This window comes from Triplophysa rosa, linkage group LG8 (genome assembly GCF_024868665.1).
Source record: "Triplophysa rosa linkage group LG8, Trosa_1v2, whole genome shotgun sequence".
NCBI lineage: Eukaryota > Metazoa > Chordata > Actinopteri > Cypriniformes > Nemacheilidae > Triplophysa > Triplophysa rosa.
In genome coordinates, this window is record NC_079897.1 from 13,358,621 (window position 1) to 13,384,091 (window position 25,471).

General features: G+C 41.6%; 1 protein-coding gene across 1 annotated transcript in view; it reads left to right on the forward strand.

Moving 5' to 3' along the window:
• The first annotated feature begins 830 nt into the window (after window positions 1-830).
• Window positions 831-25,471, forward strand: part of LOC130558367 (triple functional domain protein-like) — a 92,144-nt gene continuing 67,503 nt past the window's right edge. Inside the window, exons 1-2 of the mRNA XM_057340736.1 lie at window positions 831-1,125; window positions 19,207-19,257. Of these exons, the coding sequence (XP_057196719.1) occupies window positions 1,059-1,125; window positions 19,207-19,257 (118 nt within the window). The 5' untranslated portion in view covers window positions 831-1,058. The remainder of the gene's footprint in view (window positions 1,126-19,206; window positions 19,258-25,471) is intronic.

Sequence of the window (25,471 nt, forward strand, 5' to 3'; positions counted from 1 at the left end):
GCTCATTTCGGACTGTTTGTTTTAAACTGCATGCAAGCAAGCTGGATTATTCATATTATAAGGTTTCTGTTTTGTTTAATTTATTATTAACTGCATTTCTTATAAAGCTATATGCAGCTGTGTTCTTAACATTACTCATGGCGGAGGTGCGTTATTAATGGCTGAATGCATGATTTAAAACCTAGTAGTGTAAATACCTAGTAGTGTAAATGTACCCAGCGCTCTAAAATTGGTCTAAAGGAAGTTTTTATACTGTTTTAAAGTAGGCTAATAGGTCTGATTGAAATTCTGGTGGGCCTCTTTCGAAGCTGAAAAATGCCAATAAACACGCATGATTTCTGTAACTTACTAAGTGAAAGTGACCTATTCGGGTATGACCCATACCCGAAATGTGACCTCTGCATTTAACCCATCCAGAGAGTAGTGAACACACACACAGCAAGTGGTGAACACACGTACACCCGGAGCAGTGGGCAGTATCACTCCGCCCGGGGAGCAGGTAGGGGTAAGGGCTTTGTTCAAGGCGCCGTTCACCTCAGTCATTGGGATTCGAACCGGCAACCTTCTGGTCACGAGTCCGACTCTCTAACCATTAGGCCTCCTAATTTTTCCGCCGTAATAAGCAAGTCGTGTTGCTGGAATTGCTGCTTTTTTATTTTATGAGTCCTTATGGCTTTCTAACGATACACTGATTTCGTATATGCACGCTGCTTGTAATAAGGCAGCAGTGGCCTTTTTAGGAAGGCGTGTGGGGTAGGGAATTCCTGGAGACCCCCTTCTTGAAGAAGACCTCCCCTCTCCCTCCCTCCCTCATCCCACCCTCCTCCTCTTTCTCCTCGCTGAAACTCAGGAGCGCCACCGATCGGTACCGACACCTCTCCTCCTCGAGAGCCAAGATGGAGGGTCCGCGTTTCGAGAGCACAGGGACGAACCCGCGCACGCCGTTCTCTGTTTTTCAATGAAGAGGATTTATTCTCGATTAGTGTCTTCATCTTGGAAACCCGAAGCCGTTCCGTTCGTTTGGGGAGTTTTTCTCCGGGAGAATAATTGATCCGAGGATGAGCTCGGGGGAGGGAGAGGACACATCTAAGGAGGCGGCCGACATAGCGGCGTTTTTTAAATCCGGTAAGTGGAGAAGAACGGGCGCGCTGTTTTTGTGATGATCCGAAATCGCGGTTCACGCCATTGACGCGTGACCGAAAATACTGTGGGCTGGTTTTTGAGAGGGAGATGGTGGTCGATAGGCTTTGAATCTTCAGGCGTGCCCAGATATAGTTGACAGATAACTAATATATAGGTCAGACACTTTGGATGCTTTTGTATGACATCATATGTGGTGTATGACGCAAACACCTTCGTACGCGCGTGCATGCTGTGGTCTTGTGCGTCAACGTGAAAAATATCTGTTTTCATCCGAGACTGATCCATTTCGGGCATCGTTAAGTGCACGGAGCACAGCCTGTACTCAAGCATGCTATGGTTTTCAAGTGCTCTGTGCGTAAGTGGGGCAGCACTTTTTTTCCCTCAATACATCACGATTTATGTGACGTTTGATCTTATTTCACAGTGGGTGACGTCATGACGGTTGGATTTTTATGCGCTTGGATTCCGATGATGTCATACCTGTCTGTCATCCTCAGCTTCGTGAATTAAGGCACATTCTGTTTACATATCATGTTTAGGGTAACGCAACGTTCAGCTACGTTGCAGTTGCATGTTTTCATATGTTCATTTCAAGCACATGTGGACTTTTCTACGCACTGGCTTGTTGTTGCAGTCAGCTGTTGCTGTGATTTGTGTCAGCTGTCTCCGCAGTACCAGGTGCTTCCAAGAAGGGGACACTGTAATGGGCCACGGACGCCCTGAGTGACAGCAATAGAGTCTCTCATCCTCGTATATCCATATTTTGTGATTTTTTCCATAAATCATATTAGTATTAGGGTTTTGTAAATATTTAATTATTATATAATATTCCAATTCAATCGTAACAGTATTGGGACAGGGTCAAATGTGACAGTATTATGAAGGCCCTGAGGCTCTGTAGAAAAAATATGATTATCATTTGGGGTAGGGAAAACTATTTTTACAGGATATGATTTTAGTTATTTTTTATTATTATTATTGAATACAAACGTTACATCACTGATATCAGTATTGTGAATCGTTTTGGCTGTGATAATCGTGTAGTGAAAATCGAATATTATGACACTCCTAACTCCAAGTAACATAAAAGCGCTTGCTAAATGCATGTAAACAAATCCTTCACTGTGTGCCGTTTGTACAGATTTAACACATTATTGTCTTGATCAATATGATTCAAACACATACAATACAATCTTTGGTTATATTCCTTCAATAAATCGTAAAGACTGCTCTTTACTTGCTTCAGAGGGATAGTTCAGCCGAAAATAAAAACTGTCATCATTTACTCACCCTCAAGTTGCTCCAAACCTGTTTACATTTCTTAGTTCTTCTGAACACAGAACGATTTCTGGAAGAATGTTTGTAACTAAACAGTTATGGGGCACCAATGACTTAATAGTAGGAAAAAATACTATGACAGTCAATGGTGCCCCAGAACTGTTTGTTTTTCCACGTTCTTCAAAATATCTTCTTTTGTGTTAAAAAGAACAAAGAAATTTATAGCCTAGAAAATTATATGACTAAACACTCAAATTAATAGCAGTTAATGAATCTTTATCTTTACACCCCGTCCTCCAATTCTAATGTATTATTAATAATAAAAACACTTTATATTACCAGCTGTTTTTAAACTTAAGGGCATGTTTTTGAATGTTTTTCAAGTTAGTCAGCAGGAATGGTGGACACAAAACACTTTTCTGTAGTGCACAGTAAACAGGGCTCTGTAAATGACTTATGGGGGATTTATTGGGGACTTGCAGAAAGACTACAAACTTATATTAAAGACAAACAATGTGGAAAGAATATTTAACACATTAGATAAATAAATATACGTATAATAAAACATCAAGAGGACAGCTGTATATATTATAACAAACAGAGACTTACACTTTACTGCAGCGGCTCTTGTTAAAGTGACGTGTCAAAAATACATTGCAACGCGCACTTCATTGATTTAACCTCGAGTAGATGTTTTGTGTATGAAAAAAACAACATATGCTGGGTTAGGTATGTTTTGATGCTGGTTTGACCATCTTAAATCAGCTATGGACCAGCACATGACCAGTTTAAACCAGCAAACCAGCATCAAAACATACCAAACCAGCATATGCTGGATTTTTCAACAGATCTCAGTATTCTCTCTGTCCGATACACCCCTGGTGGATGTGTTGATTGCCCCAGGCCTTTTCAACAGTTTTGGCACAGCCCTCCCTCTGGTTATCTTTGCGTTAAACACATTTCGTGTTTTCAGAGCATTGGAATGCCTCATCAGTGCCCTACTTAGCCACCGAGCTTTGAGCGCAGCCTCTGAGAGGTTAGACGCCCACCCAAAGAGCTTCTGTTCAGTTCAAAAGACTGTAGCAGATCTTTCACACCAACATTGGCCCAGATTCTAAACTATCATTTAATGTTGAGCTTAGAAAATGGATCTGCATTTTCCGGAACCAGCACTGAATAGAGATGCGGGTCTGTTCAGGCGGTCAGTGAGAAGGATCTTATGAGGAGTGTGTGAGTGACACGTTTCAGCGAGAAAAACGAGGTCCGTGCTGAACAAGTGCAACCTTAAAGGGACAGTTCACACAAAAATGAAAAAAACTGGCATAATTTATTTACCCTCATGTCATTCAAAACCTGAATATCAATCTTTCTTATGTGGAACACAAAATAAGATACTTTGAGAAATGTTTCAGTGGTTTGGTGTTCATACAAGAAGTCAATGGGGGCTAGTGTCACAAACACTCTTCAAAATATCTTTTGTGATCCACATAAGAAAGATTCATATGCAGGTTTTGAATGACATGAAGCTGAGTAAATGATGAGGTAATTTTCATTTTCAACTATCACTTTAAACAACACTGGTCCAGAAACACTTTTCAGTTTCTACAAGACACACATTTGGACAAAATACATCTAGCTGAACATAAATAACCAAATAAAAATTAAAAAAATCTATATCTTTAAGGTTTAAAAAATTACATGTGAAAAAAAACATGAAACAGGAAGTGCATCTGGACCAGTGTTCTCACAGCCACTGCATCTGGACCATCTTGCAAAATGCTCTGTAGATATTTAAGGATACATTTGATATATATTTACATCTACATGAACATTTACAAATAGATACATTGCTTATGACGTCATTACAGTGAAGCCACCGCGCTAGGGCTGCAGATAATTTATCGCGATACCACTCAATCCTATTGTAATCGAGCTGGCTGCGATATGCAATGTGTCGATATTTTTTAATGCGTAGCTTGTCCGTGAAGCACGTCTCTGGGATCAGTAGCAAATGCTGCTCGATCTAAAAGCAGTGCGAGTTTGAGTCGTTTATAATGTGCATTTGAAAAAGCAACACCCGTCAAACATGATCATTATAAATATACTTTATTATCAAAAAAATACCTGATGAGGCTTGAGTAACAGTGATAAAAACATGTCCATAGGCATTTCCTAGATTCTAGAACGTGTTATGGTCTTCTTCTGCAGTGCGTATTTCCGCACGAGAGCGCCCTCTGGCTTTCGGATGCAGCAGCATTTTCCCGTACTTCACTCAAAAGCTGTGCATAAATCACGTGATATTTATCGTCGGTTTATCGTGACAGCCGCGCCACCATGGTTTGCCCAAACATTCTATTGATTTAATAGGGAGTAATTAATAATTACCACATATTAATGATGAAACAGTACCTTACCAGTCCCAGCTTTTCTAACTGAAGTCTCACAGTGCGTTCTTACAACGCAAATGTCTTAGGCATGTAAATGTTTATTTATTTAAAGTCTGGAATTTTCCCATCTCTGAGTGAAATACATTCATCTTCATTACAGTAGCGTACATGCAACAGATCAGCAGACGGACGATACACCTCATATGACAAATGTGCTTATTCTAAATGCAGATAAATATAGACCGTGTGTCAGCGGGCTTACTGGACACAACACCACAGAAACCATATAATAGTTTATTGCAAGTCCAGAGGTGAACAGGTAAAGGGCACAAGTCAAACAGGCAAGTAATCCACAGGTAAACAGGTACGTAATCCACAGGTAAACAAGTAAAAGATAACTACTGGGTTGGCTAAATGAACATAAACAACGAGTAGACCTGACAAAGAACATGGGCAGAAATGTTTTCAAGACGACGAGAACGGCCACGGGGGCATGGAGCTGGGCGATCTGGATGAGTTGGTGAGCTGAGTCCCAAACCCTCTCGCTCTCCTGGAACCAGTGGTCTACAGCTGGCACGGCGGAGGGTTCCTCGGACCAGGGGAACACGGAGTCCATTACACTGTGTATGTTCTTAAAGTCATGAAGTTTTATTTCTAAACATTTATACCTGCCATTACAACAACTGTATGCAATACACACTCACCTTTACGATTTCTATTCATCGCTATTCTAACCGAAATAAACATAAACATGGGAAAAAAACACCACATGTAACAATTAATTTAAACACACATGTAAACTAAAAACAATTTGTGTGCATGGTACGCTGCAAAATGGGTTACTTCAGATCGTTATTCGTTATATCGTTATAAGTCAATGACACCTCTGCCAGTTGGGCATACCAACATGGTGCGAACACTTCCGGTGGCCTCACCTGTATATATATACAGTATATATACTGTATATATATATTTTTTTTTAAGTGCTGCACTGATGCACAGCATAAATAGAAAGGTGTCTACTTGTCCATCTTGGAGACAGCAAAGCTTGTTCATGCACACTTGAAGTACGATCAAGTTTGTCGTGATATACCAGCCTTACACTGGTCGAACAGCTGAAGACTAAAGTCCATCGCTGGCAAACCACTTCCACGGAGAATGTTCCGGTCTCATTATTGTTGCACCCAAACATCTTTTGAAGTGTTTTACAATGTAGAATCGGACATCACAACCTGCGATGGGACTGTGCCTTTTAATGCCGAGGGTTGTTCCACCATCTTTCCTAATTTGTAATCACACGACCAAATAGGAACGGTCTGTTTTTGACATTAAAGATTCTAATGAGGTGTGAATAGTCATTACAGAAAGAGAAGCGAGTTGTTAAGCCGTAAGGTGCCGTTTCACTACCCCAGACCTTGAAGTGACTTTCTGACTTGAGGAAAATGATTGCCATGTCAGAGCCATAGTTTTCTCATCATTCTCTCATTTTATCAAACGCAGACTAATGAAACTGCTTATTTCCTGTTATGCGTCGCTGACGTTTGACCTGAAGGCATCTGTCCGCTTACGTTTTTTCACGTGTAATTAGAGGTTAGCTAAAAGTGAAGGGAGGATTGCGGCTTGGGATATTTCCTAACATTGCCTCACTTTGATAAACTATAAAACATAATTACAGCGGCATGGAACATGTTATTTGCGACAATAACATATTTGACAATCATGTGATATAAAAACATAGTTCAAATTTTCCCTTTTCTGTAGGATCGTGGGTAGTGCGAATGTTGTGTGTCATGGCTGCCTGTTTTAAGAAATCACTCTTGTTCAATTCCACCGTGTACAGAAACACGTGATGTCATTTAAAGCTGCAGTGTCTCATTTTTATCCCACTTGTGTCATTGTGAAAATAATTGTTTGACGGTTTCTGAGTTCGCTGTCACTTCCATTATAGGAAAACAGAAACAAACATGACCACAAAGTCAAGTAGCAGGAATCCGAGCATCATTAAAAGAAAAACATCCTGGTCTCAAGACAAGAATAGATCAGGCACGATGCCCAGCGTCTAGTTTATCCAATCTGATATGTAAACTAGCATACGGTAGCTCATGATGTTGAGCATATCCATTATGCCTTGTGAAGCAGAAAGCCTTGCATTATGTAATATAATGAAGCCCTGATGAGCAAACATTACCTGACCCTCCTCCACGCTCTCGCTGGAATGTCGATGCTGCAGATGTAGAATTGATTCACCTGGGAAGGGAACGTATAAGATTAAGACAAAGAGGACATGTAATTGAAGCAGAAAGGGTTGGAAAGAGAGTGCCGTTTATGTAAACGTACAGAATGTTAGTTGATGGTACAGTATCTGTCTGTAATGTTGTGGTACTGGATTATTACCGTATTTGTGTATACAGTGATTGGGTGCAGTAGTCCAAACAAGTGAATTTTTTGGGGGTGTTCAACTGGATAGATTTTTATTTATTTATTCTTTTATAAGTATTAAGCACCAGAATACCACGGTGAACTATGAATAGATCATACTTTTATCCTATTTTTAATTAGAAAAAATAGTTTCTTTGAGTTATCTTTCTTCATCTCTTTAAGGGGTTTGGAGTACATTGTTGGTGCAATGAGGAACAGATGTTGGAGGGGAGGACTCTATGGATGTGTTTATTCATTTTGAAATGAAGGCAGATGAAGCCGGTGGGCTTTCCAGGAGAAAAAAGCGACTGTTGCCGAAGAGTTTAATTTATTAAATGTATTTACATAAAATAGTAGTTCACCCCAAATGAAAAATTTATTCAAAATCTGCATGGTGTTTCAACACGTCTTGTGTTTGTGAAGCAATATTATTAGGACTTTCACGATATCAGATTTTTCACCGCAAAGTTATTGTGGCCAAAATATTTTGCAATGACAAAATTATCACAATATATTTTTGATAAATAATTAATAAATAAAGCGTATTAATAATGCAGACATTGATAAATAAATAAAGCTATATCAGTCAAATTCATCTTTAATTTTGTTTAATTTGTGTAATCTCTATTTTTGTCAATAAATCACACTAATGAATAACATTTGTAGGGAATCAGAGAGAGAGAGTTTGTAGCCAACCATTGTGGCATTTAAGGTCAAATTAGCATGGTAACGATAAACTTGGTTTTTAATATCACGGTTATTGTCATTACTAATGAAATTGTGACAGCCTTATGCAACACGTTTGAATATTTTGAGTTAAACAACGTTCACCGAACCCGTTAGTATTATACAGTATTTTTTATATACTGAAACTTAAAATGTTAAAAGTAAATGAATGTTAAAAATCCAACATCCACAACATAAGCTATACGGCAGCAGGTTAATTCAGCAAAAAACTATTTGAGCCACTATTTGAGTCCTGCCACTGCCATATAACTCTTATCTGATCAGCGCTTGGTATCAGACACCTGCCTTTCCCTGTAGATGCTTCTAGATCAGTGCTGACATTTGCCATATAATATTGAGGTAAGGGTAAACGCCAAGAGTTCTGATCCAGTGTCAGTGAGGAGGGCAGCGGGTAAAGGAGGTCTTATCGGTGTGCGTCAGTCCTCAGTGCGTCATAAGGGAGGATTTGGGTTTAGCTGGATTGAAAGTCGACTCTTTAAAACCTGATCATATCACACAGTCTCAGCGGGATACTCCAAAGCACCACACACACATGCACACACACACCACACACACACACACGTTTACTTGGCTGTCTAAGAGAGGATGTACTATAGCCGTCTTTTGTTATTATACAATTCAAAGCTGTAATCGCAATACACTAACTTTAGAAGAATGTCTTGTATTTGCAAAATTTTATTATTTGGTGTTTGCTTTATAAATCAATTTTCCAACTGAGATCATATTAAATAAACTCAAATAGACACTGGCTTGTGTCGCTTTATTAGTGAAGGTATTGCACATATTTCTTTTGTTGTCATACAAAGCGAATTATAATTTCTATCCCCGGCCTCAAAACCTTCACACAAACTGGTGGTCATGAGATCTATAACAAAACATAACTTGGCTTTTTTTACTAGAACCACCTGAAATATCGTTTCACAATGTAGCTTCTTCACACAAGTTCAGACAAACCTGTTCGGACACAATTAAGTTGTTTTATTTGAGCAAACACATGCAGTAGGAAACCACCTTAACTTGGTTAATGTTTAACTGATCAGTTTGAAGACTAAATACATGGTTGCACAAGAGGAGGGGTTGTCTGTAAGCCCACCACAAACTCTACATTTTGTGTTGGTCTCTTTTTCTGTAGTTGAGGTAAGCATCCATCCATTACCTCAGCTACATATGTGTGGCAGAGGGGGCGTGGTTCAGCGAAGTCTGCAGCGGGAGAGAGAAGGAGGAGACAAGCGGTGAGTGAGTGGGGCTCGCGCAAATGACGAACACCTGTGTCTTGTTCCAGTAAATGGCGTGGGGAGGCTTAAATACCAACGAGGCAGCACTGGTATTGGAGAGAGACGAGGCTACAACTGGCAGAGTGAAGCTGAGCGGAAGCAGCATCGAGACTACCGCGTGGAACCTAAGAGAAAAGGACTTAACAGTGATTACTGTGTGTTTATGCGAAAGAAGCGCAGAGAGCGCTAGAAAGGACATTGTGTTAATAAACTTACCTGCCAGTGGTAGCTGATCCCCGATTCCAGCCTCTTCCTTACTGTGTGTATTTACGAACTTGCTACAGTGGTGCCGAAACCCGGGATATGGAAGGAAGCAGGAGTGCCGCGGCCAATGGGCCGAATCCGTCAAGCTCGCCGTTTATTTCGTGGCCCTCCACCAAGAACAACATCGGGCCCTTCTGCAGCTGCGGGAGGACCAGGATAGCCGCTTCCAGGCTGTCCTCCGGGCCCAGCAAGAGGACCGCGAGATGTTCTGGAGCTGGATGCACCGGGAGGTTCAGACGGCGGCCCACGCCGAGCGGACCCCGCCGACCCACCTGTTGCTGCAGAAAATGGGCCCACAGGATGATCCCGAGGCGTTCCTGGATCTCTATGAGCGGGCGGCCGAGACCAGTGAATGGCCGAGGGATCAGTGGGCCCTACGGCCGCTGCCCCTGCTCTCCGGCGAAGCACAGGTGGTGGCGCAACAACTGCCCCCGGAGAATTCCTCAGCTGAGCTGAAGAAAGCCATCCTGCAGTGGGTAGGCCGGAGCCCTGAGCAACACCGCCAGCGATTTTGGTCACTGGGGTTGGCAGAAACCGGCCGGTTTGAGCAGGCAGCCGGTTCAGCCCACACGCCCCCTCTCCTACCCTTATTTTGCTATAAGAAATAATCGGTTATATTGAGTGACCCAAGACACTCAGACAAAGGAAGATATAACCCAGTTGTTGATTCCAAGGAGGCGTCTGGAAATGCTTTTCCAGGCGGCTCATAATAATCCAATGGCAGGACATTTAGGACAGGGCAATACACTTAAGTGGCCTCATGGCCCGATTCTTTTGGCCGAGCATTCACGACAACGTGCGCAGGTGTTGCGCGTCTTGCCGGGAATGTCAGTTGGTAAACCCACGGGCCACCCCAAAAGCGCCTTTGCACCCTCTTCCGTTGATGCAGGTCCCCTTCGAGAGAATTGGTATGGACCTCATCGGGCCATTAGAGCGATCCGCATGGGGGTACCGCTTTGCATTAGTCCAGGTGGACTATGCAACACGGTATCCCGAAGCAGTGCCGCTCCGCAGCATTTCCGCAAAGAGTGTTGCGGAGGCCCTGTTTCGTATTATCTCCCGGGTGGGGATCCCCTGCGAGGTCCTCACAGACCAAGGCACAGCGTTCATGTCACGTACGCTACGCAAACTATACGAATTACTGGGCATTAAATCGATTCGCACCAGCGTCTACCACCCACAGACGGACGGGCTGGTGGAACGGTTTAATCGCATGTTAAAAACCATGATTCGTAAGTTCGTTCACGAGGACGCCAAGAATTGGGATAAGTGGTTGGAGCCCCTCTTATTCGTGGTACGAGAGGTCCCCCAAGCCTCCACGGGGTTTTCCCCCTTCGAGCTCCTTCATGGGCGTCAACCCCGAGGGGTTCTAGACGTCCTAAAGGAAACGTGGGAGGACGGGCTGTCTCCGAGTAAGAATGAAATTCAGTATGTCCTGGACCTGAGAGCAAAACTCCATACACTGGGGCGGCTATCCTTGGAGAATTTGCTACAGGCCCAGGACAAGCAAAGCCGTCTGTATAACTGGGGTTCCAACCTGAGAAAGTTCACGCCGGGAAAGTGCTTGTATTGCTCCCGACATCTAGCTCCAAATTACTTGCAAAGGGGCAAGGACCCTTCGAGGTTCCACGGCAAGTTGGCGATCGCGATTATGAGGTCGTCCGGACAGATAGGGGGGGTGAACGTCAAATATACCACCTCAACCTCCTAAATGGAGCGAGGAGGAGACAGTGATGCTGGCGACGGTGGTGTCCGCAGAGGAGGATCTCAGGCCAGAGGCAAATGTTAAAATGCGATCCATTGCCCTGGCCCCGGGGGGAGACCACCTCTCACCCTCACAGCTCACTGACCTGGCCCGCCTGCAAGCGGAATTTGCCGACGTGTTTTCTCCCCTTCCTGGCTGAATGAATCTTATACAGCATCATATCGAAACCGAGCCTGGGGTAGTGGTGCGTAGTAGACCCTACTGCTTACCTGAACACAAGAAAAAGGTGGTGCAGACAGAATTAGAGACCATGTTAGATTTGGGGGTAATAGAAGAGTCCAGCAGCGACTGGGCGAGCCAGATAGTTTTGGTACCCAAAACTGACGGCTCGGTTAGGTTGTGCGTGGACTACCGCAAAGTCAATGCAGTGACGAAATTCGACGCTTACCCAATGCCGTGGGTCGACGAATTGTTGGACCGGCTGGGCTCTGCTCATTTTTATTCGACACTGGACTTAACAAAAGGGTACTGGCAGATCCCCCTATCACCAGTATCCAAAGAAAAAACAGCCTTCACCATGCCGTTCGGATTACACCAATTCGTGACTCTTCCGTTCGGATTGTTTGGAGCTCCGGCCACCTTCCAGCGTCTCATGGACCGTATCCTCCAACCCCATGCGACGTATGCCGCTGCCTATCTTGACGATATTATTATCCATAGCAACGATTGGCAGCGGCATATGGAGCATCTGAGAGCGGTTCTGAGGTCGCTGAGGGAGGCCGGGCTCACGGCTAATCCGAAGAAGTGTGCGATTGGGCAGGTGGAGGTCAAGTATCTGGGCTTCCACTTGGGTCACGGGCAGGTGCGTCCCCAAATTAATAAGACTGCAGCGATTGCAGCCAGTTCCAGTGAGACAGTTCCTGGGGTTGGCGGGAGATTATAGACGGTTTGTACCTAAATATTCGGAGCTCACCAACCCGATGACTGATCCCACTAAAAAGGAAGCGCCAGATCCGGTCCAGTGGACGGAGCGGTGCCAGCAGGCCTTTACCCAAGTGAAGGCTGCTCTGTGCGGCGGGCCGCTCCTACACTCTCCTAACTTTTCTCTCCCTTTTATTCTGCAGACCGACGCGTCGGACAGAGGGCTGGGTGCAGTCCTGTCCCAGGTGGTGGAGGGTGAGGAACGGCCGGTGCTGTACCTTAGCCGCAAGCTCTCGAAGACGGAAGCTAGGTACAGCACTGTCCTCACCCTCAGATATTACCTCCTGGGGCAGGAATTCACCCTCTGTTCGGACCACGCTCCCCTCCAGTGGCTCCACCACATGAAAGATACCAACGCGTGGATCACCCGTTGGTATCTCGCTCTACAACCTTTCAAGTTCAAGATGATCCACAGGCCGGGTGCACAGATGGCTGTGGCCGACTTCCTCTCCAGGCAAGGGGGGGGTTGCAGGCCGGATGGCTGCCCGGCCTGAGTCAGGTGGTGGGGGTATGTGGCAGAGGGGGCGTGGTTCAGCGAAGTCAAATGATGAACACCTGTGTCTTGTTCCAGTAAATGGCGTGGGGAGGCTTAAATACCAACGAGGCAGCACTGGTATTGGAGAGACGTGGCTACGACTGGCAGAGTGAAGCGGAGCGGAAGCAGCATCGAGACTACTGCGTGGAACCTAAAAGAAAAGGACTTAACAGTGATTACTGTGTGATTATGCGAAAGAAGCGCAGAGAGCGCTAAAAAGGACATTGTGTTAATAAACTTACCTGCCAGTGGTAGCTGATCCCCGATTCCAGCCTCTTCCTTCCTGTGTGTATTTACAAACTTGCTACAATATGATATGTGTCAGGGTTCTGGTAGACGGAGAGCACACCACGGAGGTAGATAAGAAAAAGGAGTTTATTTCAAAAAACAGGGATATCCAAAAACAGGTAAGTATTTCAAAAAAACGGGAATATCCAAAAACAGGTAAGTATTTCAAAAACAGGAATATCCAAAAACAGGTAAGTATTTCAAAAACAGGAATATCCAAAAACAGTTAAGTATTTCAAAAAACCGGGAATATCCAAAAACAGGTAAGTATTTCAAAAACAGGAATATCCAAAAACAGGTAAGTATTTCAAAAACAGGAATATCCAAAAACAGGTAAGTATTTCAAAAACAGGTATTTCAAAAACAGGTAAGTATACTTATCGGGGTAAAGAATTGCAGTGAAGACAACAAGACTGAACAGGGAAGAACAAAAAGGTGCAAACTTAAATAGAATCCTGATGATGTGATGATGCAGGTGTGGACTAATCAAAAATGGTGGATGTGCGGTGCATGCTGGGAAACTGAGTTCAGAACTCCGGGGAGAGGGAACGGGTGAAGCGAGCTGGCGGTGACGACATGGGGGGCGTGGCCGGTGGTGCTGAAACCGTTACAATATGCAGAGAAGTGTTCATGAATGAAAGCTCTGGTTCTGGTAAAAGCTCCTACTAAACGTGAGGTTGTCCAGCTGGAGACAGCAGTAGACTATCTACAATGCAGTGAGGCATCCTTATACTTTGAAGATACTTGTTGGTTTCTGCTGGCATTTAAACTAGCAGTGTAATGCTAAGTGAAGATGCATTAGCACAGTATAAGCACAGTTAACCACTGTACTAAATCTATATACTGTAAATTACTCATGATACTGCAACACAAATGATTAAATGCAAAGCATAAGAAAGTCAACAGGTTGAGACAATACCCCTGTTTCTGAAAACAAGATAAAATCTTGACCTCAGGGTTTGACTGATTAGCATTAGCAGTTACACCATTATGCAAAAACAAACAATGCTTCCGTTGACCATCCAGATAGAACAGGTACGTCTGTAAGATGTCTGCTAAAGATCTGGAAAACATTTTTAAAACATCTGATAAACATCCTAGAAAGAGCAGTTTTACATACATTTTAAATCATAAACATCTTACAAACATCTTCTAGATGTCTATATGTCATCTTACAGTAGCCGTCTCAGAGACGTATTGCAAATGAACAAACAATCAAAAAATATATCTTCCAGATGTATATACAGACATCAAATAGACTTCTGCCAGATGTATGTGTGCTGTCACGGCAATTTTGTTAGGTAAATATATTATATGTTAGTGGGTGATTTTTTTGGCTTAAAATACAATTATATAGGCCTATATATTTTCTGCTGCAAGGACTTGAGAAATATGTCAAATGGCATTTATAGGCAATTGGTTAAAGTTTCTGGAACTGGTTGTCTATAAGGTTAATCTACTGGTCCATTTAGCACCTGCTATAGATGCTGTAAAGGTATTGGGGAAAATGATCTTAATACATAGCAACTTTTTCATTGTCCATCAATTCCGTAGGGCTGCACAATAAACGAAATTTTGAAAATTGCATATCACAGTATGCATATTGCAATGGTTTGTGAATAAGACTGTGAAACATGTATGTTGACTGTATGTGTTGGATCCTGGGGTTGACACATGTCTGTTTTGTTCCTTCTGATGTGAGAGTGTGAATGTCCCGAGCACGTTGGGAACGGTTTGACAGCTCCACATGCTCACTGTCTGCATGTTAGTGTGCCCCGCCAGCTGCCACCTATTATTCCCTCTTTAGTCTTAGTGTTTTCACCTGGTGCTTGTTAGTTTTTCCCCCATTTAGTCACTGCCACTTCTCACCTTCTTTGTGCGATCGTTGCTTTTGTTTGGACTAGGGCTGCAGCTATCGATTCTTTTACTAGTCGAGTATTTTACTGATTTTCCATCGATTAATCGGGTATTTGGATAATAAGTACTTTTTCTTTATTAAAAAGCAATACTAAATATACAAGAAAAAATAAGACGGGTCTCTTAAAATGAGTAAAACAACTAATTTGTTTCCTTTTTAGAACAATTAAAGTTTTTATTGCTGAAATTACATACATTAATATCTGTGAAAACTAAACCCATTTAGTACATTCCATTGCCATGTTAAATTCAAAATGCAATATAATACAAATATATAAATAAGAAACATGAATAAAAATAGAAAAAATAATTTCAAAGGTAAACAACTAACTTCAGCTTATGCATGATGCATTTAGTTAGTAATATATAGCATATGACTTTTATTTTGGCAGGTTATCAGAAGACGCTTATTTTTTACTATGTTTCTTCACTCAAACAATAACATGTTCGTGAAATAAACTCTCAGAGCGACTGGAGGTGAAGTTCATGTCCTCATTCAGCGCAGACGGAGACAAATTTATGAGCATCACACGTGTAGCACGTTAAACTCTGCAGTTCATTCACGCAGACACGCAGAACAGCCAGGTAACATGTGTAAACTAGAAAGTAAAGTTCGAGTACAAACTTTATGTTGGCTTGACAAAGCCTGTCCTGAAGAGTTTGAAATAGTTTGAAAGGTTTTATCGATTAAACTTATTGTAAAACTTTGTTCTCATTGTTCTGATGCAGAGATATACTGTAGGTCTGGCTAAATGGTTGCTAAGGTCATGGGTTTGGTTGCTATGGGCGTGGCTTTGCCAGCTGGCAACTGATGATACTTTGAGCCACAAGTGAAGCGAGCCAACCCCCATGTCTCTACAATGTTCTAAAGCAGAGATATCGGGCCTGCTAAATGGTTGCTAAGGTCATGTGTTTGGTTGCTATGGGCGTGGCCTGGTAGCTGGTAATTGATAATACTCCAAGCCATAAGTGAAACGAACCAAACCCCATTTCTCTAAGATGTTCTGATGCAGAGATATAGGTATTGCAAAACGGTTGCTAGGCTAACCTGTTTGGTTGCTATGGGCGTGGCTTAGCATCTGCCATTTGATGATACTCTAAGCTATGAGTGAAACGAACTAATCCCCATGTCTCTACGATGTTCTGATGCAGAGATATAGGTATTGCTAAACGGTTGCTAGGCTAACCTGTTTGGTTGCTATGGGCGTTGCTTAGCAGAAGCCAATTGATACTGCTTCAAGTACCAAGAGAAACAAACCAACCCCCATGTATCTACGATGTTCTGATGCAGAGTTATAGGTCTTGTTAAATGGTTGCTAAGTTAACATGTTTTGTTGCTATGGGCGTGGCTTCGTAGCTTAATGAAGTTTCAGGGATACTGATTGGTTGCCTGAGTCAAGTGAGCCCACCCCCTTGTCTTTACGACACTGAGTTGCAAAGATATCCATCTGGACTTTTTATAATGGGAGTCTATGGGAGTGGTTGCTAGGTTGCTGTAAATGGTTGCTATGGGCGTGGCTTAATAGCTTCATGATGATCCTGTTACACTGATTGGTTGCCTGAGTCTAATGAGCCCATCCCCTTGTCTCTAAGACACTGTGTTGCAAAGATATCCATATGGACTTTTTATAATGGGAGTCTATGGGAGCGGTTGCTAGGTTGCTGTAAATGGTTGCTATGGGCGTGGCTTCGTAGCTTAAGGAAGTTCCTGGGATACTGATTGGTTGCCTGAGAAAAATGAGCCCACCCCCTTGTCTCTAAGTGGTTGTACTGCGAAGTTATTCAACATGGGACAGTTATGACGCCTTATATGGGCATGTTTCCTGTCCCATTATAAGTCAATGGGGAATTTTGGGGGGCTCTTACGCCCCAGGGGTACAACTTACACCCCATTGTGAGGTAAGTTCTTACAGAGCCTGCCAGCTTCTTCAAACGTGGTAACCCGCAAGTTTCTACGACATCCTCACTTTGAGTTATGAGCTGTCAAAGTTTGTCGCAATGTTAAGTCAATGGGAAATTAGGTGGTTTTGAGAGTCCGGTTTTCGAAAACCAGAACCCGGATCAGTTAGAAAAGATATAGCAACTCAAGTCAGACCAGACTGAAGGTTTGTTGAAAGTTTGGTGGATGTAGTTTGAAAGCTCTAGGAGGAGTAGCAGTCAGAAATTTTAGGGGATCAGAAGAAGAAAAATAAGCTTAGATACAAGATCAGTATGTTGGCTCTGTCAAGCCAACATAATAAGTTGAAGTGCAACATCAGAATGTTGGCTTGTTTCTCAAGCCAACATAATAATTGTTAAAGCAACACAGACAATTAATCAAACAACTAATGGTCACAGACGCTACTGTATTTCAGAGGTGATCTAGAAAAAGTATATTAGGTCAGCTATTTATAATAAATGCTGTTGTAGAGGAAATGTCTCCAGCTGGTGTAGTCCAGTGTTACATTATTTATTTTTTCAGTATAGTATACATAAACTATAGTTTAAAACACCATGTTTAAAACAGTTTATTTTACACCATGTCCACACCTGACAAAATGTGACATCAATAAGTCCCTTTTCTATGTTATTTAAAGTTTTTTGTCCACATCTATTGTACTGCAACCGCAAAACGCGTCAAGCTACAATGAATTATATACTCGATATTTGTATGCCTCTGGTCATGTCTGGGGTGGACACAGTGTTACTCTCCCTCATGCCTCAAATCCATATCACTTTCTACTTCAGAAAGCATGAGATGAAATGGGTGGATTCAGTAGAATGGCTGTACATTATGACTTTAATGCTTTAATATTTAAACTACTGTGTCTCTTTTTCAATGACACCTCATCATTTTGTGTTGAGGCTTTGCACTAGTTTCACAACTCAATGTATCAATGAAAATATTTCCTGACTGCGCATCTGGCTAACAGCTCCAGCGGGTGCCACTAGAGGCGCAGAAACGGCACACTTTCCACTTTACCAAACAGTTGTGACCTTGCCCCAACAGAAAGAAAATGTTTCAAAATCATTATTTCTCAAAACATTTGCACATTCAGAAACATTCTACCCTCAGATGACCTCAAACGTATTTAGCGTTAGGCCCCTTTCGACCCTTCAAAACCCACTGCTTTTAATGGTGCACCAAGGGAACTACAAACGTCTTTTAAGAACATCAAACATCTTTGTATAGGAGTTCACCTGCTTGAAAGCTGCTCTGGACACAAGCCTACCAGAGTGTTTGGATGTGTATAAGTGAGTCTATCTGTTTGAAAGAGGCAATGTATTCCCCAAACGTTTTGTAGAGTGTCTTTGAAGCTTGTTCTGGTACAGGCCACGACTGTGGTGGGACTGATTGGCAGTGACAGCATATCGAGTACTTTGGCAGACAGCACAAAGACCACCNGGCTCTTGCCAGTACCTCTTGTCTAGTTGAGATCTTTCCCTGACTCCAGTTTAACGTTACTTTGTCTTGTCGTGTGTAGGATTTTTCTGTGGATTACCCTTTTCTATTGGATTATTTTTTCTCTCGGATTTAGTTAAAGTTCTACGGTTTATTTGGACTATTTTACCCTCGTGTTCTCTCATTTTTGCCCAGGCTCCAGTCTTTGTTTTCCTTGTTTTTGTTTTGTTAGCGACCCTTGGGAGTTATTCCCCACCACCGCAGCATCACCCGCGGCCTGCGCTGCCGGCTCATCGGCTTCTGGAATTCCCGGCCGCCAGCTCTTCTGTGGTCTGCCGGCTCTCACTACTGTACATCTGCCTGCTGTTCCCAGTTCTAGACTATTGGATTCTTACAGTGCATCTGCCTGTGTTTGTACTCACAATAAACTCATTGTACCCGCTTTTGAATCCGCGTGTTTCACTACCCTGACAGTATCATTTACAGTTTGTAAATATATTTTAATATAGACTTTATTGATTTTACAGAGTTCAAGCTTCATCGTATCGTATATGCCTATCATATATCGCTTTATTTTGCAAGTTATCATATCGCATTTTTCTTCAATATTGTGCAGCCCTAGTATTTTGACAAAAACATTGACTTGGTGATGATAATGGATAGCAATAGCTACATGACTGCAAACCGCTACAGTCATATTATTTAAATGAAAATGTGAAGCGGCTTTCCTTGTCAAATAGTGTAAATACAGATCTTTGATGTTGAGTTCTGTTAGACAAACGTGTGTGCTTATTCAAAATTTCACAACAAGGTGCGTAAAGAAACCCCTTCATCTTTAGAAAAGGATAGGCTATCTAACTCATCTCTCATCTCTCTTTTTTTTACAGAATGCTCTCTTCCAAAATGTGAACCCAAGCTTGAATTACCCAGTCACACAGGTATGAGACTGTTATTGTTTGGTTGAGCCATGATGAAGAAGTACGTTTGTGTCTAATGTTAATCTTGAACTTTTTACAGTTATTGTGCCATAACAGTTTATGTTCCCTATATACGGTGGCGAACTTGTTTTTTGTCTTGCTTCAGTAATGTTTAGTTGGGCATCTCTAATGTCTTTGCACAGTTTTCAAAGTGTAAGTCTGCATTTATTTATTTTTATCATGGTTGTTAGTTGTGTTTTTGGAATTTTAATTGAACGGTTTTGACTTTAAATATAATTTTTAATCTCTGTAGCCGTCCACCCCAACATGGTGAATATTACTGGCTTTAATCTGTCAAAATGTGTTTATTTCCTTTCATTAAGTCCAGTGGGTGCCAGTGGAAGGGAAATGAGTTCTTGCTCTTGTAGTTTGCATTTTCATGCTGGATGTAATTGAAGAGCAGCTCTGAGACATGAACTATACAGTATATGATCTTGTACAACTAGATTACTTAGAACTCACGTTACTCTGCTAAAGATTAATCACTTTCCGGGAAATCAGATATTTCTGTTACGAAGACGTTGACATTATTTTTTGTAGCCGAGAGGTCTATGTTTGTGAAGTAACTATACTTGACCCAGTTAAGTCTAATATTAGTTGAACATTTGCTTGTCCCAAGACAGTATCTTCCTCAGCCAGCCGGCAGTGTGCAGTGTAGTTCTCTGCTTTCTGTCTTCCGCTATTTTAAAGTCATTTTTTATTGCATTCAACTTGAGTATCATAGAGCCATGCATCATTATTTGATCACTGGGATAATTAGCTAAGCTTGCAAACCTCAAACATTACTACTGTGTAATTCTTAATTTGCTACATCACTTGTACTGTATTTGTCTAATAACACCCGATTTTTGTAGCGCCCCATTTTATTTTTGATGCTTGTTACTGGACAGCTCTAAGTCTTGGTCGTGCTGGTTGTGTCACTGATGCTGCGTATGTGTTAATGAAGCAATATGTGAACGTTTCTTAGCAGCGATGATCTTAATCAGTTGAAGACGCACGTCTAAAAATAACTGGAGGTGTACGACAGTGTGGTTGTTTCTCACATTCATCCCCCACAGGACATTTCATACAGAACCTGAGCTTGTTATTCATGTCAAGCTGCGCTTTTTATGACCGGCTTCCTAATGACTGCTCAACCATTAAAAAGCATTAAAATAGCATTATATTAACGTTGGTTTTTTTTCTGTGATAATTGTTTCTTCGTGCCTTAAAATATCTCTCTACACACCCCTGCCTCATTTAGTATACACAAATTCATGAATATGAAAATTAGTCCAGCCTCCACTCCTACAATTTGTGTTTTTTCACAAGCGTTACATAACCAACAACAAAGAAACCTGGCTTTTCTTGTAAAGAAACACTATTCAGTAATAAAAAGGGTTTATCTAGATTTTTAGCGGATTGTTTCATGAAGAGCTAGATGTTTACACATACATTTTCGACATAGAAACAGTTTGGTTGTCACTTTTAGAGATGTGCATATGGATATACATTTCCGGTTGTTCGTTGTTAGGCAAGCGAGCTTTGCCCTGTTCCCAGATTACTTTTTCTCTAATTGGGGACTGAAGTGTCTTAAACCCATGCAGAGATGTGCCAGAATCTGGTTCATTCTCAGGTCCGGTGGGAGACACTAGCACAATGAATATCTCCAGAGGTGGTCTTTGTGCTGTCTGCCAAAGTACTCGATATGCTGTCACTGCCAATCAGTCCCACCACAGTCGTGGCCTGTACCAGAACAAGCTTCAAAGACACTCTACAAAACGTTTGGGGAATACATTGCCTCTTTCAAACAGATAGACTCACTTATACACATCCAAACACTCTGGTAGGCTTGTGTCCAGAGCAGCTTTCAAGCAGGTGAACTCCTATACAAAGATGTTTGATGTTCTTAAAAGACGTTTGTAGTTCCCTTGGTGCACCATTAAAAGCAGTGGGTTTTGAAGGGTCGAAAGGGGCCTAACGCTAAATACGTTTGAGGTCATCTGAGGGTAGAATGTTTCTGAATGTGCAAATGTTTTGAGAAATAATGATTTTGAAACATTTTCTTTCTGTTGGGGCAAGGTCACAACTGTTTGGTAAAGTGGAAAGTGTGCCGTTTCTGCGCCTCTAGTGGCACCCGCTGGAGCTGTTAGCCAGATGCGCAGTCAGGAAATATTTTCATTGATACATTGAGTTGTGAAACTAGTGCAAAGCCTCAACACAAAATGATGAGGTGTCATTGAAAAAGAGACACAGTAGTTTAAATATTAAAGCATTAAAGTCATAATGTACAGCCATTCTACTGAATCCACCCATTTCATCTCATGCTTTCTGAAGTAGAAAGTGATATGGATTTGAGGCATGAGGGAGAGTAACACTGTGTCCACCCCAGACATGACCAGAGGCATACAAATATCGAGTATATAATTCATTGTAGCTTGACGCGTTTTGCGGTTGCAGTACAATAGATGTGGACAAAAAACTTTAAATAACATAGAAAAGGGACTTATTGATGTCACATTTTGTCAGGTGTGGACATGGTGTAAAATAAACTGTTTTAAACATGGTGTTTTAAACTATAGTTTATGTATACTATACTGAAAAAATAAATAATGTAACACTGGACTACACCAGCTGGAGACATTTCCTCTACAACAGCATTTATTATAAATAGCTGACCTAATATACTTTTTCTAGATCACCTCTGAAATACAGTAGCGTCTGTGACCATTAGTTGTTTGATTAATTGTCTGTGTTGCTTTAACAATTATTATGTTGGCTTGAGAAACAAGCCAACATTCTGATGTTGCACTTCAACTTATTATGTTGGCTTGACAGAGCCAACATACTGATCTTGTATCTAAGCTTATTTTTCTTCTTCTGATCCCCTAAAATTTCTGACTGCTACTCCTCCTAGAGCTTTCAAACTACATCCACCAAACTTTCAACAAACCTTCAGTCTGGTCTGACTTGAGTTGCTATATCTTTTCTAACTGATCCGGGTTCTGGTTTTCGAAAACCGGACTCTCAAAACCACCTAATTTCCCATTGACTTAACATTGCGACAAACTTTGACAGCTCATAACTCAAAGTGAGGATGTCGTAGAAACTTGCGGGTTACCACGTTTGAAGAAGCTGGCAGGCTCTGTAAGAACTTACCTCACAATGGGGTGTAAGTTGTACCCCTGGGGCGTAAGAGCCCCCCAAAATTCCCCATTGACTTATAATGGGACAGGAAACATGCCCATATAAGGCGTCATAACTGTCCCATGTTGAATAACTTCGCAGTACAACCACTTAGAGACAAGGGGGTGGGCTCATTTTTCTCAGGCAACCAATCAGTATCCCAGGAACTTCCTTAAGCTACGAAGCCACGCCCATAGCAACCATTTACAGCAACCTAGCAACCGCTCCCATAGACTCCCATTATAAAAAGTCCATATGGATATCTTTGCAACACAGTGTCATAGAGACAAAGGGATGGGCTCATTAGACTCAGGCAACCAATCAGTGTAACAGGATCATCATGAAGCTATTAAGCCACGCCCATAGCAACCATTTACAGCAACCTAGCAACCACTCCCATAGACTCCCATTATAAAAAGTCCAGATGGATATCTTTGCAACTCAGTGTCGTAAAGACAAGGGGGTGGGCTCACTTGACTCAGGCAACCAATCAGTATCCCTGAAACTTCATTAAGCTACGAAGCCACGCCCATAGCAACAAAACATGTTAACTTAGCAACCATTTAACAAGACCTATAACTCTACATCAGAACATCGTAGAGACATGGGGGTTGGTTTGTTTCACTTGGGACTTGAAGCATCATCAATTGGTTTCTACTAAGCCACGCCCATAGCAACCAAACAGGTTAGCCTAGCAACCATATAGCAATACCTATATCTCTGCATCAGAACATTGTAGAGACACGGGGGTTGGTTTGTTTCACTCATAGGTTAGAGTATCATCAACTGACATATGCTAAGCCACGCCCATAGCAACCAAACAGTTTAGCCTAGCAACCGTTTAGCAAAACCTATATCTCTGCATCAGAACATCATAGAGACACGGGACTTGGTTCGTTTCACTCATAGGTTAGAGTATTATCAATTGCAGATGCCAAGCCACGCCCATAGCAACCAAACAGGTTAGCCTAGCAACCATTTAGCTACACCTATTTCTCTGCATCAGAACATATTAGAGACACGGGGTTGGTTTGTTTCACTCATAGCTTAGAGTATTATCAAGTGCAGATGCCAAGCCATGCCCATAGCAACCAAACATGTTAGCCTAGCAACCGATTAGCAATATGTATTTATGTTGGCTTGAGAAACAAGCCAACATTCTGATGTAGCACTTAAACTTATTCTTCTTCTGAGACAAAATTTTCTGACTTTAACTCCTCCTAGAGCTTTCAAGCTACATCCACCAAACTTTCCACAAACCTTCAGTCTGGTCTGACTTGAGTTGCTGTATCTTTTCTAACTGATCCGGGTTCTGGTTTTCGAAAACCGGACTCTTAAAACCACCTAATTTCACATAGAATTTCCTTCAAACTGATCTGAGGAAGTGTGCTATATCTTTTTTAAGGGATCAGACTTACGGTTTTCCTAAAAAAGCCGATCAAGTGGCCCAAAAAATCCCATAGACTTACAATGATATAATTTTCAGCTGACGATGTTTACTTTCAATTTTGAACTGTCAACTCTCAAACATAAACACTCACTCACCTTCTATAAATCTCTCCACTCTCTTTCTGTTTCTCTATCATTCTGTCTCATAAACTCACACGCACACACGCACACTCACACACAGACGCACACACACGTGCACACACACACGCACACACACGCACACACCTACACACACACACACAGGTTTGTTTGAGTATACTAGTGAGGACATTACATAGACTTCCATTGATTTTATATCAGGCTTATGATATATTCTATCCCCTATCACTAACCCTAAACCTAATAATCACACAAACATGTGCCCTTTATTACATTTAAAGAAAAACACTATTTGAGCCAATTATGAGCCTTTTTATTTAGTGAGGACCAGTAAAATGTCCTCACAAGTGGGTTCACACGTATTTCACTATGGTACTGAGGACATTTGGCCCTCACAAATATAGCTTAACCTGTACACGCACACACACACACACACACGCTCTATAAATCTCTTCACTCCCTTTATCATTCTATCACAAAAACTCACACGCACACACAGACGCACACACACACACACACACACACACACACACGCACGCACGCACGCTATATAAATCTCTTCACTACCTTTATCATTCTATCATATAAACTCTATCTATCTATCTATCTATCTATCTATCTATCTATCTATCTATCTATCTATCTATCTATCTATCTATCTATCTATCCGTCCGTTCATCCATACAAACACCCACCCACGTACCCACCCACGCAACTTAATAAACCACATACATTTTGCCTGGTTGTGGTCTCTCTCCCTCTATCTCTCCCTCTGTCTTTCTCAAGCCAACATAAAGTTTGTTCACAAACTTTTACCTCATCTAGTTATAATTAATTGTCCTACATTTTTTTGTGTGCTTCATTTATTAGTTTGTAACACATTATTGTGATTTTATTAAACCTTTCGTAAATTGTCACCTGCAGTTTTTACAAAATATCTTTAAACATTCAATGAATTTATTTAGTGCAAATTAATAGATTTATTTTATCAATGTAAAAAATTATGTAAATAACCAAACCTCTATAAATTGATCGTAACAGAAAAGCCTGTTTTGAGAACCTAAACTAAAACTGACATATGAGGATGCTGTTATCTGAGGATGATGTTTAGAATAACTTTGAACAAACTGATCAACACACAAAAATACAAGGCTGATTTGACTCAAATGATGGAGATGTTTTTTTTTTACGTAACGGAGCAAGAATGGTGGATGTAAGAATGCTACAGATCTTCCTTGTCTTGTAAGGTGTGCCATAGTTGCGTTTATCTGAAATAATTGTGGTTAGGTCAAATAATTGCGATTAGACGTTTATTTAATAATTAGGACTTGTTCACAGTACAGAGCCACTGTTTGTGCTTTTTGATCTTAAATAGAAAACATGTTAATAAGGTTAGTGTCAGTCAAATGTACAGATGTTAAATCGTTTGCCCTGTTGTTGCGTGTATAATAATCAGTGATGT